The following is a 15604-nucleotide window of genomic DNA, read 5'->3' as shown; positions in this document are numbered from 1 at the left end:
CTGTTTTGATCTATCCTAAATCTATGAAAGGAGGTGTGAGGCAGCTTTTGGAGCTGATTCTATTAGCCTCAGAGCTTGCTTCATTTATTTATTTCTTTTTTCTTGTATTTCTTTATTTCCTCCTGTACTTCTGTATTGTGCTCAGTACTTCCATACACACACACACACACACACACACACACACACACACACACACACACACACACACACACACACTTCAGAGGTGGAAGTAACAAATTACAAGTACTCACATTACTATAATTGAGTAGCTTTTTCGTGTGCTTGTACTTTTTTGATTATTTTTCAAAGTCAGTACATCCATCCGTTACCGAGTAAATTATTTGTTTTTGCTTTAAAATGATCAACGGGAAAAAAACTTACTTGGACCATACACCAATCAAATACATCACATCAAAAACCGGCCAACTAGATCAACATCACGCCAAAACAATGGTGCCAGTTGATTTTGAGTGCTCCAGTTACACGTCAAAATAAGTCGGAAACAACTTACTAAATATCTCTGCATGTTTGACTAACTTTTTTTTTGCTTGCCCAGAAGCTAGCTGTTGTGCCTTCCCATGGGCTCCAGTGCGATCCCTTTCAGAAGCTTTGTAATCCAGCCTTGAACTGCAGTGTCTTTTTGGAGACATAGATCCATAATGATAAATCTGACAGTGAATGTCTTCTGTGATTATTTATACATTTTTCCGTGTTGAAAACAATTATTATTGTTGTTAGCTGTCTACTGGCAGCCACAAAGCCTTGGGTTGAGTCTGTCGACCAATCAGAAGCTGTGTTACTGACTTGTCGACCAATCAAAGGCTGTGTTTCTGACTGGCCATGTGTGGAAGTTCTGATCTCCCTTTAATTGTAACTGGGAGCTGAGGGCTACATATTACATAATAAGCAGGGGATGCATGTGTAAGGTTACCCCCTCAATTGGAGGGGGTAACCTTACACATGCACATGCATACTTTAAGTACTTTTTAAGTGAGCTACTTTTTACTTTTGAGTCATTTTTTACACAAATACTTTTACTAGAGTACAATTTCAGTTAAGTAACAGTACTTCTGCTTGAGTAGGATATTTCAGTACTCGTTACACCTCAGGTTTTTCTTTATTTCTGTATTTTGTTTTTCTATTTTTCTCTGTTATTCTGATTCTCATGGCTGATGTATTAATCACTCTCTGAAGATGTTACCAATTATCTTCAGTTAGTCAGTATAGAGCAGTGGTACCAAGTGACATCTGCTGCCAAAGCACCAAACATAAACATAGTGTGCGCACACTGTGTACATGCCAGGAGCTAACAAGCTATTGGCACATTTCCTATTTTCCACCCAGTCACATGCCAGATTGTAAATCTCCCCCAATCAGCTTCAGAGGGCTTGTGCTGATTCTTCCCTGTGTTCTGGTCTGTCAGTCAGGGTGTCCGTCTGTGCATGCTGTGGGCTCCCAGTAGTTGACATAAAGCCTGCTGAAGAGCTTAAGGCAACTTGTTAAGTAGTCTTCATCTACTGCAAAGATTACAGGGAGCTTAATGTGATCATGCCAATGCAATAGCCCTTTAGCAAGTGTTGGGTGAGATGGTTGTTAAGGATTGTAGATTTTCTGAGAAGATAGAATAGTTTACCTATAACTCAAACTCACCATTTACCATTTGCAGTGTGAGCTTATGTGATTCTTTTTTTTTTTTTTTGACAAGCTGCAATGGGGTTACAGTCTTGGAACACGGGTCTCACTTTTCTGAAGAACTGTCACAGAGTTCCCTTGACTGGGGAGTACAAGAGACTTTTAACTGTCAATATTTAGTTTATGGTGCCTTGCTGACACAGACAATCTGACAAAACATGTTACAGCAACCACTCTCCTCTTCAAAGGTACTTTTCTTCATCTGTATGGCCTGTCTGCCTTTGTGCTGTATTACGTTACAATGCATCAAGAAAAAAAGGCTGGTGCAGAAAGTATGGGGAGAAAGAGTCTTCAACTTTAACTTTACAACTTGGCAACTTTCAGATTCAAAAGTGGGGACAGTAAGGGAAAACTGAGTATAATATGCCATTAAAGGTTAAATATTTTTATGCCTGGAGATAATTTGGTGCAGTTCTTTGACATCGTCAAAAAACACAAACAAGTATATTGTTTGCTCAGTATAATGTTTGTTCATACGCTTAAATGTTTAGGTAAAGAAAAGTGAGCTAATGAACTGAAAGATAAACAGAAGGCGAGAATACAGTATAGGATATATTTTTAGTAATTTGTAGTTTGCCAGCTGCTTCTTCTGGATTGATTTCTTTACTGACAACTCTCACCATATTGTGAGCTCTTGAGCTTATTAAACAAATTCCTTATATATTTTCTTTAAGATGCATTTCTTACAGTAAATATGCTGCAGAAATGGTGGTGATTCTGAAACAGTTGCCTCTGAGAGATAGGTTGTTTAGACTTTGTGGAGCATGTAGAACAGAGTGTATAAAGAATTAATTACCTAAGAGCTGCAAGGAAAAGGGATAAAATAAAAAATACTGCAATATGGAGAAAGACTGATGGAGAGTGTGAGAGCTACAAGATGAGAGAAAGCTGAAAGAGTAACTATCTCAGATTCATCCTTTATTTTTACTGTACAGATGGTGAACACAAAAACATGTTTTGCAATACAATGCAATAGCAATAAATCAAATCTTTGTGAAGCTTCACATGTTGCATTTTTGTTCAGATTGTGTCAACTGTTGATTGAATTCTATGGTGACTAGGGATGTTGTTTTGGCATGATCCTGATCTGAGTTCTTTAATAGTTGAGTCTGTTCCAATACTTAGATTTACTTAAATGTTGATAAAATATGTATCTGACACATTGAAATAACAGCTGCAGCCTAGGCTACTTCATCTTACACACATTATTCTTCACAAGCTATTTGATCCAAATAACCTACTGAAGGTCCTGGTTCAAAACTAATACGTTTATAAGCTTAAATTATTGATATGAATAAAAAAGGACAGGAAGAGAAATCGTATCACTCTTGTTGGAACTACAGAAACACTCAGTGGTGTTACAGAGTGGAAGTTCTTCACTCACAAAAGATCTCTGACAGAGCACAGACGCCGGCTTGCAGAGAGCACACAAACCCGACAACAGACACGTTTATGGCCTGTCATCAAGTTTCTCAAGAAAAAATGAGAAGCTGTTACCTGAATGTTTTGTACACTGCTCTTTGTTAATTATAATTGGAATCCGTGCATCTTGCCAACCTCAGAACTCAGAGTCACTCACAAGTTTTCACTCACATGTGCATCCCTGCTGTGGTAACCTAACGAGCAGCGCTGCTGCGATCGGCCCGGGACATCTATAGATTGCAGTGCTGGAAGAAGTAGGCTAGGCCTACTCAGATACTTAGCCAAAGTAAAGGTAGTAACACCACAGTGTAGAAATACTGTTACAAAGTCATGCATTAAAATTTTTACTTAAGTAAAAGTACAATTATTGGTATTAGTACTATGAATTGTAGTTTGTTGTTAAACAACAAAGTAACAGATACACCTTACATAATAAAGGAGTCCAAGCATTTTTTTTTTTTTTTTTTTACATTTGCAACATTTAGAACTCGATGTGTGTGTGACTGCACTGGGTTCCATTAGCTATTATTGAGTTCGCTACCAGCATACTAATATGAACGCAGGCTGTGGACACTATTGATTTTTTTGGTCAGTTTTTGGATGGTTCTGTAACCTACTTTATGTTGTGAAACACTGAGACCTTGCTCAACCCTTTAATAAAATAGCTGCTGCATCACAACTGCAGTTCTCAGTATGTGTTCGGCTAGAAAATCACCTGCCCCACACCCAAACAGAACAAGTCTGCGAGCTTCTGACCTTGACAGAAACAACTTTAATGTCAGGCACTGCTCTCTAGCCAGACATTGTGTGTGAGGATTTGTCAGTTGGGATGTTAAGATGAGTCCCAGTGGAAACTGTGTGTGGGGGTGTGGTGAGGTGACATAGTAGCCCAGGCTCAATAAAACACAAGCATTTGAGCCACAGTATAAACATTTGCAACTGCCCAGTTCAGAGAGTATCTGTCTATAAATGTGCATGCATGGACTTTTATGGATGCACATTTATAGGCAGATACACTCTGAACTGGGCAGCTGAGTTTTGACTTAAAAGTGAAATTGAAAAGCTGTTGTTTTGTGGCACTCAATATTTTTTGCCCTTTCCTTTCCATAACCATAATGTAAGAGTCAGAGCAGATTGTACATCTGCTTATCTGCCTCTTGGCTGTGTAGTTCTGCATGTTCTTACATGTAATCAGTGATAAAACAGTCCAGAAGCAACAGAACTTTTTCATGGTACCCACATACTTTAACATTTACACCGACATGGTTATATAACCCTACGTGTATAGTATAGACATAAAATTACAGACACACACACACACACACACACACACACACACACACACAAACAAAAGCAGTTGTGCATGTGCAAATATGCAAAACACACACATTGTCCAGTTTTTTTACTAAGCTACCTGCTATAGCTCAATAAATTCCCCACTGGAAGGGTTTCAGGACAAGCACGGCGGACACAACTCGAGCCACTTTTTGAGTAGTTTTATTGTGCACACATACACAATAAGCATCCACAAGCTAGTTATGTGTAACATTTAGCTCATCAATTAACTACTCAATTAGGTTGCTAGGTTGTAAACTTGCAATGAAAACACAAAACAAACATCAGAATTAACTAATGATATTACACAATCATGAGACATTAATTCTTAATCTGAATTACTAGCACTTCCAGTTTACAGACACTCACCGGCAAGCGTACCAGCCCTGATCAACAACAGAATGAAAAATTAACCTAGGTGGCGCTTGTGCACTGATACAGATATACAATCTGGTGACTAGGAACGATAATAAAACATATCTGTAACCTAGTAAGATTATAACATACATGAAATATAACATAAATGTGCCTACATTTAGAATAAGATGGTAAATATACACACTTATTTCTTCAAATACCCCAGGACATAATGATAACATCTATCACTTGTAATATACATATGCAAAACAAATAGTGACACCTGCTGGAAAGTTCTACACACATTTATTGAACAGGTTTAGAAGCGCACATACAGAAATCCAGGTGAATACAACCTTTTTGTTTTTTCCATACTAACACTTGCATGAATGCACGTACGCAGGGTCAGACTGGGAACAAAATTCAGCCCTGGCAATTATCGTCTGGCCCGGCAGTTGCCAGAATTGCCAGATTGTCAGTCCAAGCCTGCATGTACGCATGCAGACATACATCGTAGAAAAGGTTTCAGTCGTAGTCATCTGGACACTGTTTTCTGAGAACTCAGAAATTTTAGACAGATTAGCTTAAATTTCTGAGTTCTCAGACCATTTTTCACAATTGAAAATGACTTCCGGATGGGAGCCGAAACGTCTTGATTCTGAAAACAGTGTCCAGATGACTACGATTAAAACCTTTTCTACGATGGAAGGATGGAGACTGAGAATGAGAGACTACACCGTCTTATGCAGACATACAGTTTGCACACATGCAGCATAGGCAAGCACATTGATGCTGACATGGATACATACAAACAGACACAGGTATGTATCACACGTATATTGTCACTCACTTCCAAAATCCAAAAAGCTTTACACCACCTCCCAATTTTGAGCACTGCCTTTCCCTCTTGAAACATGTGAAAGAAAATGATTGGTGTCTCTGTGAGCTCCATGTCTCCAGGGAACACACACACACACACACACTTAGACCTTCAGGGTCAACTTGCAATTAAACCTCAGAGGGGCTCTCCAGTCTTACAAGGAGGCTAGACATGGAAGGAGGCAGGGCCAGCAAGACAAGAGTGTTAACCCTAATCTGAACTGAACTGCTTGCTGGTTAACCTGCTGCTGTAGAGTACTGCTTCATGTGACCACTGGCCAGTTTCTCACTGCTGCAGTGACTCACAGTAGCAGGTACTGCTGGTACACTGGTGTCTCAGGTTTTCTGTCAGAGCAACTCTAGGGAGAAACATTAGCTGAGGCACAAAAGCCAGCTTCAAGAATGTCTGTTGACCTTAAATACCGGAGCTACCAAATGGAAGACTAAAACTATATCAAAATTTAACATAATTTGTTTGTCTCCTAATTGTGCTTCTTTTGAAAAAGTAGAATGTTAGTATGAGAGTATTCTGCTATTCATTCTCTATTCTTTCCAACTTCAGTCTATCAGACATCTTTGTCATATGTTAGGTTGCTCTATAGTATGTATGCAGCCTGACTGGCTTTGACTTTTTCAGAGTCATAATGAGAGCAATACATTGTTCTCAAAGGCCACAGATGATTTGAATAAAAATTAGGAGCTTGAGCTGTCAGTGTCTAAAATCTTTTCATAAAGACTGGCTGTAGTCTGATGCATCTGTTTGACTTTCTTTGGTGTACATTTATTAAAAAAAATTTAAACTTCTTGTGATTTATTGGGTTGAAGGGGCACTTTTTGCAATTTTCTTGCCTCTTAAACTGCTACTAATACAGTGAGTGCCAGGGGAGCGAGAATAAACAATTAGGGATGGATGAAAAGGAAAACCTAATTTTTAACATAGCATTATCAATTTGCAGTCTTCTCTTTTTCAGCTAATTTGAATGTATAGGGCTGAGGAGGGGTAAGAGGAAGGAGGGAGGGTGATAAGGAGGCTGGAAGGTCATTCTTTCAAGGAGAATTTAGTGACCTGAATGTTGTCATTTATTCAACCTGCAGTTGGCTTCTAAATTCAAGACATTCATGCTTTTACTGCAGTGCCTTAACCAGAGAGTTGGAAATCAGCTGCAACACAGGCAGGCTCCCTCACAGTCCTTGAGTGCCCTGCTGATATATCAGTAACATGATGACGATGCATTGTTTGCACTGTCAAATGCCACAGCCTTTTTCCCAAGGTCTTTGAATTGGTTTAATCAGGACATCATTGCAGTCAGTGAATACACTGAAAACACATATTAAATGTCTCTACCAAAAAGTAAAGCGGTATTCTACCAAATACTAAAGCAATGTCTTTCTGATGTTGTTGCCACTGAACTGAGATAGGTCATACTATAGATTAATAAGTGTGTTATAGTGGGGCATTGCTGTTTTATTCATTGTTTTATTATTTATATGTGTATTTTCTAAGACATAGATTCAAGTGACTAAAAATCACAATATGTATGTCTAGAATATCCCTGAGATCTTATTTCATTTAGACTATCCTCATCCAGCTGTCATGCCCTGTGAATGATTATATTTGATGTGTGTAGTAAGTAGGAAAAAATGTTAACACGGCATCCCTGTCACATCTCCACTCTGACAACAACGTACGATATCAGTATACAATATTAGTACTGTTTTATTAACTGAATTACAGTGTTGAATCCACTCAATCTGTGCATTAAACTGTTCTGTAGCATTAAACGTGAAATGTGAAAATGAGCTACCCTCCAGTCCTTATAACATTATTTATATACACTGTATTCCATACATTAATATTGAAATCTGCAGCAATAATATATACATATCCACTAGATAGATACACATACAGAAAAAAGAGATTACTGTGCTGCAGTTTCAAATCTCAAACCACTCAATAGTTTATTACACAGGGGATACAATTTTATATAAAATAATTTGTAAATGAGTAACACAGGACTACAGTAAATTCGTAATCACATTAATAACAGTCAGCCACAACGTCATATTAATTAGCTTTACCTCAGATTTAATATAAGGGGACAAATTCTGTAGAATTGTCGAGTTAGATTTTCGTGTCAGTTTAAGGAAGTATAATCACTGACATCATTACAGATAACTCAGACACTAGTTTCATAGTCTAATGCATCGCGACTGGGGCAAAGCCTGTGAGAGTCTTATGCAACAGCTGATACGAATCCCTTTGTTTCTTTATGTTTAGTTGATAGCTTCATGCAGAAGTCTGCACACTATAATCTCAGGGGCATCACTGAAAGAAAAATGTCATACGGTTACATCCAGGGCGGGGCATGGCAGAAACAGAAAAAACAATTGTCAATTGCATTTTTCAGTTGCACTAAAAAGACTGTAAATGGGGTAAACAGATTTAAGGATAATTCTGGTGATATTCTATATTTTTCTTATTGTCAGCAAAGCCCAAGACCAAAGCAACAATGAATGTGATCCTACTAACAAGTTCTGTCTGTGTAGCCAAAGTGGGATATATCTTATTCCTCTGTGCCATTGACCTCCATTGTTTTCCAAAAACTATTTAAAAACGTATCAATAAGCCACACCTTCATTACCCTGAAAATGGCCACTTAGTTAGTAGTTATGTATGTATGTAGTTACAGCAGCAGGACTGTGTATGTGATTGAAGCAAAAAAACAAACAAATAGGGCACCAAATGCGTATTAATCTTCAGCTGAAAATAGTTCCCAACAACTGCACTATTTACTCGTGTTTGAATAATTTTTGCTACAAACTATAGTGCCCAGCTTTTTAAGGCCTGACTTTCTTAAGGCAGAGTTACATCTTGATATATCGGCGGATATTAGCTTATTGCAGATGTTGGTATCTGTATATTGTAGGCCAATAAGTATCAAGAAATTACAGCACAGAAATGCCAAACTAGATTTGAGGTTATTTAGATGTTTAGATGTTATTTAGTGTCACCATTGCATAGTTTGTCTACCAGAGAGTACTGTGTTGGGACCACTGGCACTCTCAGATCATTTTGTTAATTTGTGATTTTAAACTGAACTTTTTGTTATGAAACTGAGCCACTGATCTCAGTTTCCTACAATCCTCAGGTACTCACAACAAGGTGCTAGGTCACCTAGGCTCCAGCTACCATTGTTCAGTCTGACCCGTGATGTCACCAGGTCAATAAAAACCCCTGCTCGGCCATTGGCACACTAAACTCTCTCTCTTACTGCAGCGACATGAGGGCCTGCCTAAAATTTCTGCAACCAAGCTGAATTAACGCTAGCGCCAGCTGCTACAACAAGGAAGCCTGTCAGCTAACTTTCAACAAGAGCAACAAAGTAGCTTAGCGCCAAGTTAACTGAGGAGAATAACAAACTGAGCACCCAACTTCCTCCATCTGCACAATTGGAATACCGCACAGCAAGGATTTTTCCCAGAACCACAATTCTTCCCCACCTGGCTAATCCAATGCAGCATACAAAAGCAACTTCTTCCTTTACGGACTGGTAATGTAACCACTGAGCATATAACTGGGCATAGCACAGCAGAGTACACGGCTAAGTACAGGACTGTTACTTTTGTGAATGTATATGTATTGATTGGGTTAATTGAGTTTCATTGTTGTTATGTGTTTTCACTATTATGAATGGTTATTTTGGTAGCCACATGCTGAGTTAATGTTAGTGATGTTTCACACAGACACAGGGTCTTGCATGCAAACTAAATATCCTATTTTCTAACCTGGTACCGTTTATCCCCCACACACATTTCAATTTGGCCTTTTAACATAGCCACTCTCTGTCTCCGCCATTTTTAATTCGTTCCTTTTGTTTAACGTCATGTGGCCTCCACCATTTTCACCATTAACTTTCACCGCCATTTTGAATCCAAGCAGCCATTTTGGATCACCCCCCCACACACACACACACCCTTTGCTCTGCAGCTTAGTGCATTTAGAATTATATTTCATATTGTGTGTTCTTGCTTTTATTATATTCTTAATAAATGCTTGTGTATAATTATGCTGGTTTCTTTAATATTAAGAGTGGAAAATTTGCCAACATCTTCTATGTAGAACTCCAAATTCTTCAACTTACTATGGTAATTTTGGTTATAGCTATTAATTTAATTATTAATCAGAGTTCCAAATTGATAGTTTAGAGCCAATACATTGATTGGTTATCATTTCTCTTCTTCTAGCAGAGTGGTTTCCCAAGGAAGTTTAATGATTAAAGTTATCATTTATGATTATCTTTGATAATTCCATAATTAATTGTTTGAACCTACACACTTTGGTGCCTCTTTAACCATTGTAAAGCCCAACAACTGATAAGTTGTTTTTTACACTGTACAATGTCCTGCTCAATATATATCTTGGTCACAATTTACAAAATAAAAGCAAATCTAAGGGATCCGTATCAAACATGTAAACTCCCAAATATCAGTATTGGCTTCAAAATTCACTATCGTACAGGCTATAATTGACAGCCTGAAAAAAATAGAACAAAAATAGAACACAAGACTTATCATTAAAGGAGTTTTAGCCGGTATCTTGTCTAACTTGGATGTATTGGCTGGCAAGGGATGAGGCTCATGAAGACCTGAAATCTTTGGACACATTGAATGGGAAAACTGCAGGACCCACTGGGTAGAAAGACCTGGAAATACCAGAGAGTTATGTTTCCTGAAAAAGACTGCTGAACTGATCAGAGGAAGGGGCTTGAATCTGGCAACATAATTTAAAAATGCTCATATCTCTGGAATAAGGGAGGAAATCAATATTTGGAATTATGTTAGAGGAATTCATAGAGCTCTGATGAGGAGATAAGGAATCTAGCTTTTTCAAGGATATGGAGGAAAATCCCTACAATCCCTATGTTAAGTGATGATGATACAGTAATGATGATTAAGATGATCACAATGAAGACAATTATGAGGATGAAAATGATGAGGATGAAGATTTTGCCATTGCTCTGCAGGATTTCCTTTTTCTGTGCGGATGTTAAAAGCAAATATGGCTGTTGGTGCCATCTGGTACCTTATGGTATGTTAGGGGATTAGTCACGCTGAACATAAACTGTCTAAGGGAATTTCCTTTATCATTTAAACATTAACACAGCCTTCCAACTGCGAGTCCTAGACTATTTTCCAACTGCATGCATTTCTTCTTCAGGAGCACATTTCCAATTTCCCTTCATCCTCAGCTTGACACTTGGAATGTCAGCACTTTTAATGGATGGGGTATTTAATTGGATGATACAGATATTGCACCCTCACAGATGCCCCCGCAGACACACAGCTGAGCTAAATTGCTAAATATTTGCTATTTGCTAATAATTCCTTTTGTTTCTCATACTGAGAGGGTTGCTATAAAAAAAACCTACCACATCATATCTCTACACATCATTGCTTTATAGAATTTCATGATTCATGTTACAGAAGAAGAAGAGAAATTTCATCTCTCTCTCCGTGTATTTAGGATTATTGTTTTATAAATATCATCTCTTTTCTGGGATTTCAATTAAGGATGTAGATTCCATGGTGATTTGATTCAAAGTCAGTCAAGATTTAATGGATTCCATTTATTAGCTTCCGACAAATTGCCTTTTTAGTGGGAAAAGCATTTGCATTATTCATTTGTGAAAGAGCAAGCATTTATGAGTTCATTTAGTTTAGTTCTAGATGAGCTCAGCGACCAACAGTGGGACGTATACTGACTCATCACTGAGGAGGATGAAACACTCTGTATGAGATGAATCTCATCTGACCCCTGACCTCTTGCATTGCTGTCTTGGCTGTGTAGGTGATCCAGCGCAGGGAGGATGGCTCGGTCAACTTCTTCAGAGGATGGGAGTCCTATCGTGAGGGATTTGGCAAGATTACTGGTGAACACTGGCTCGGTAAGTGGTTCAGGTGTGTGACTGTATCTGCGCGTGTGTGTTTGGCAATGTGTGACTCATGCACATGTGTACTGTGGTCTGCAATACCATTGCAGGCCAAACCCTGGAAAGTAAATTTTTACACAGTATTGTCAACTTTGGTCAACAAGCTGTAGTTATATTTTGATTACAAGACTTTATAAAACTATCACCTCATGAACAATATTGACAGCCACTATGACATGAAGTCACAAGTACAGCACTCAAACTCAAACCAGAAAGAAGAAAGAAACTCACTTACAGAGAGTGAAATAGCTAGTCATAGCGAGTGATAGAGCAAGATAAAGAGACACCCAAAGAGAGGCAGACAGAGACTTTGGCTCTTCATATCATCAAGAATTAAATAATAGCTGTTGTACGGTGACAATGAAATCCACTTCAGTGACTGCAAAAAAGAATATTGCAGCAAATTAAAAGATGTGTGGAAAGTGCATTTTATGAGAGCTGTCTGTTCAGCACCACAAAATCACAACACAAGCCAAAAGACCAGCAATTCAATTACATATTTTTATTTCTCACATGACAAACACAACAACTGTATAATTTTATTTTTTTTAACCTTACAGCTTTTCAACTGTCGCCTTCTGTTTAGAATTTGTATTTTTCAGAGTGTGCTTGTCCAAATCCTTGTATTTCATGCTGGCAGCATGACACATTGGTCCATGCCTCCCCTCAAATTTGACAGGAAAAGAATGCCAACCAAGAATGAATTCAGCTGTGAAATTATCAACTTTTCCAAAGCCAAATTCCTCGTCTTCACACCACTTCTCATTAGATGTACCAAAATATTTCTTCTTGGGGGGATACTCTTCAGCTCCATCATGGTCATTCTTGTGGCTCAAAGTTAGCTGCTTGCTCTGGTGAAGTATGCTCTTGTGAACAGAGTGGCAGTGATGACACCCACAACATATTCAGTACATCTTAATTGAATTTCATATACTTTCACATAATGTATTTATAGACTGGCCTTGTAGCTTCTTTTCAATTGTCCTGACATTTGTTCAGGTAGCAGGAAAGCATGAGATAGAGCCAAACTTGTATTGGATGAGATAGTATATAAGGAGCTGTGCAAGTGGCATAGCAACATATCTCAGGGCTCAACAATAACGATTGCCTGATTGCCCAAGGCAAGTAAAATACCAAGCTAGTAGGGGCTAGTAAATTTAGCAACTCAAATTTTACTTAGGTAAAAAAGAATTAAACACCTAGTTTTTAACAGAGCTGATGATGGAAGTAGCTAAGGAGTGATCCACCTTGCTTCCTTCTCATCTCCGTTGAGAGTTGCACATGCGTAGTACCGATCGGGCACTCGCCAGAAAATGCGACGGGTAAAGACAGTTTATGAGCTGAAGCGCAAGTGAGCTTTTCAATTATCCTGGAAACAGGAGTTTAGTTGAGTGGCGTTAAAGGATGTGGGCAAAACTCCAACTATGTATTACGTTTGCTACAAGTTTGAGAGAAAGGCGGATAAATCGGGGTCGTTTCTCAAAGGCACGGCAAGTTTCAGAAAACTTACGCCGGAGTGCCATAACAACTTAACTTTAGTCTTTGTTGATATTTGATAACCGCTAATAAATAAAACTATTTGTATAGGGACAAGTAAAAATTGACTTTGGGCAAGTGGATTGTTGGCAAGTAAGGGAACATGAAGGGATGTGTGTGTGTGTGTGTGTGTGTATGTGTGTAGGGTTTAGAGGGGCTCAGCTTGAAGGGGGGGTCTGTATGTGTAAGTGAGTGAGTTCATCGGGGTAAGAAGCTGTTTCTGAGCCTGGTAGTACAGGCTCTGAGGTTCCTGTAGCGGCTCTCAGAGGGCAGGGGGGAGAACTGGCCGTGGTTGGGGTGGGTGCGATTTCTGCTGATGCTGAGACCTCTGTGTAGGCAGTGTTTATGGTGAATGTCTTTTATGGCTTGGACCTGGGTACTAGTGATATGCTGGGCCGCCTTGACGACCCACTGCAGGGCTTTCTGGTCTGCTGATGTGCAGTTACCATACCACACTGAGATGCAGCTGGTCAGGATGCTCTGAGTAGCAATAGAAAGTGGAGAGAATTTTGGGAGATAGACAGGCACTCCTCAGCCTCCTCGGAAATGCAGGCGTTGTTGGGTCTTCTTCACGAGGAAGCAGATATTTGATGTCCAGGAGAGTTCCTCATTGAAACTTAAAGCTGGGGACACGCTCCACTTTGACCCCGTAGATATATATGGGGGAGTGGCTGCAGCTTTTGGACTTCCTAAGTCCATGATCAGCTCCTTTGTCTTCTGCACTCTGAGGATGAGATTGTTGGAGGTACACCAAGATGTGAGGTGCAGGATCTCATCCCCGTCAACTGTCTTGTCATTGTTAGTGATTCAGCCTAACTGTGGTGTCTCTGCGAAATGTATTATTGAATTTGAGTGATGAATTGGCAGACAGTCAGGGGTAAAGAGGGAGTAGAGGCGGGGGCTCAGAACACAGCCTTGAGGGCCACCTGTGCTGAGGGTCAGGGTGGAGGAGGTGTAGTTACCTAACCTAACAAACTGAGGTCTGTTGGTCAGAAAGTCCAGGGTCCAGTTACAGAGAGAGGGGTTATCCGGATGTATGTGTTCTTATGTTCCAGGTGCGTCAGGGCAAAGTGCAAGGCAGTGGCAATGGCGTCATCTGTGGACCTTTTGGGATGGTAGTCAAACTGATGTGGGTCGAGTGTGGGGGGGATAGTGTCATTGATGTGGGTCAGAACCAGTCTCTCAAATCACTTCATGGCAATAGGGGTGAGTGCTATGGGTCGGTAGTCATTTAGACACGTGGGTGATGATTTCTTGGGGGCGGGATGATAGAGGTGGTCTTGAAGCATGTGGGGACAGTGAGAGGTTATATAGTAGTGAAGGCCTAAGCCAGCTGGTCGGAGCATTCCTGGAGGACCCGTCCCCGGTATGCCGTCCAGACCAGCACCCTTGTGTGTGCTCACTCTGCATAGTGATCCACTGACCTCTGCGATGGTCAGAATGAGCTCCTGGTCTCCTGGACGGATGGGGGTTTTGGTGGCTGGGTAAGTATTGTCCTTGTCCTTGTCATTGGCATAGAAAATATTCAGTTTGTCTGGGAGGGAGGCATTGTGGACAATGTAACAGGTGTTGGAGCTTTTGTAATCTGTGATAGTCTGAATGCCTTGCCACATATGCACCGGGGATCGGAGTTGTTGTGGAAGTGGTCCTCTATTCATTGGGTGTAGTTGTGTTTGGCTGTTCTGATGCCCTTTTTGAGGTTAGTTGTGGCTGTGCTGTAGGCCATGCAGTTTCCGGACTTAAACGCTGCATCACAGGCTTTCGGCAGCTGCAAGACTGGTCATCCAGGGTTTCTGGTTTAGAAAGGTGCCGATTTTTTTGTTGTGACAGCCTCAGTGCAAAAGTTAATGTAAGATAGCACAGCAGATGTGTATTCATTAATGTCTATATGAGAGCCTTGGGTGACTGAATGTGCACATCAGGTGTGTAGTATGAATTGACAACAAATGAGGGTGAATACAGGACAGGTGACTTAACTAGAAACAACTGCAGCTGAAGATTTTGGCTCTGTGGCAATATTTAATCACTGTTTTCACAGACATAATCATCTCGCTGGGATCTCTGTCTTTAATTGCTATATAATTTCAACTATTATCCCTATATCCCCAAACATCCCCAGTGGCATGCCTTAATGCAATGTTGTTCTTTTCTTTTGTTTAACATTCAGTCCATCATGTCACCACAGTTACCTACAATCTACATATAGAGGTGAATTGTGCTCTGCCATAAACATACAACCTTCAAGAGACCTTTGTTCTTTAAACACTGTTGTTGAAAACATGACCTTGGGTTTTTTACTTGACTGCCGCACTTCTGAACCATTAGCCACCATTCAAGCACTCACTCTTTTATTCCTGATCCCAGAACCTTCAGGAGTACTCCCACTTACCACA

The 15604-nt window shown here is 39.8% G+C and overlaps 1 protein-coding gene across 3 annotated transcripts in view; it reads left to right on the top strand.

The window, feature by feature from the left end:
- Positions 1-15604, top strand: part of fibcd1b (fibrinogen C domain containing 1b) — a 107476-nt gene that overhangs the window by 59946 nt on the left and 31926 nt on the right. For all 3 annotated transcript variants that reach the window (XM_044175456.1, XM_044175457.1, XM_044175458.1), the window contains one exon: positions 11534-11630. In XM_044175456.1, coding sequence (XP_044031391.1) covers positions 11534-11630 — 97 coding nt within the window. The remainder of the gene's footprint in view (positions 1-11533; positions 11631-15604) is intronic.

This window comes from Siniperca chuatsi, linkage group LG18 (assembly GCF_020085105.1).
Source record: "Siniperca chuatsi isolate FFG_IHB_CAS linkage group LG18, ASM2008510v1, whole genome shotgun sequence".
NCBI classification, from domain to species: Eukaryota; Metazoa; Chordata; class Actinopteri; order Centrarchiformes; family Sinipercidae; genus Siniperca; species Siniperca chuatsi.
This window is presented reverse-complemented; position numbering and strand designations above follow the sequence as displayed.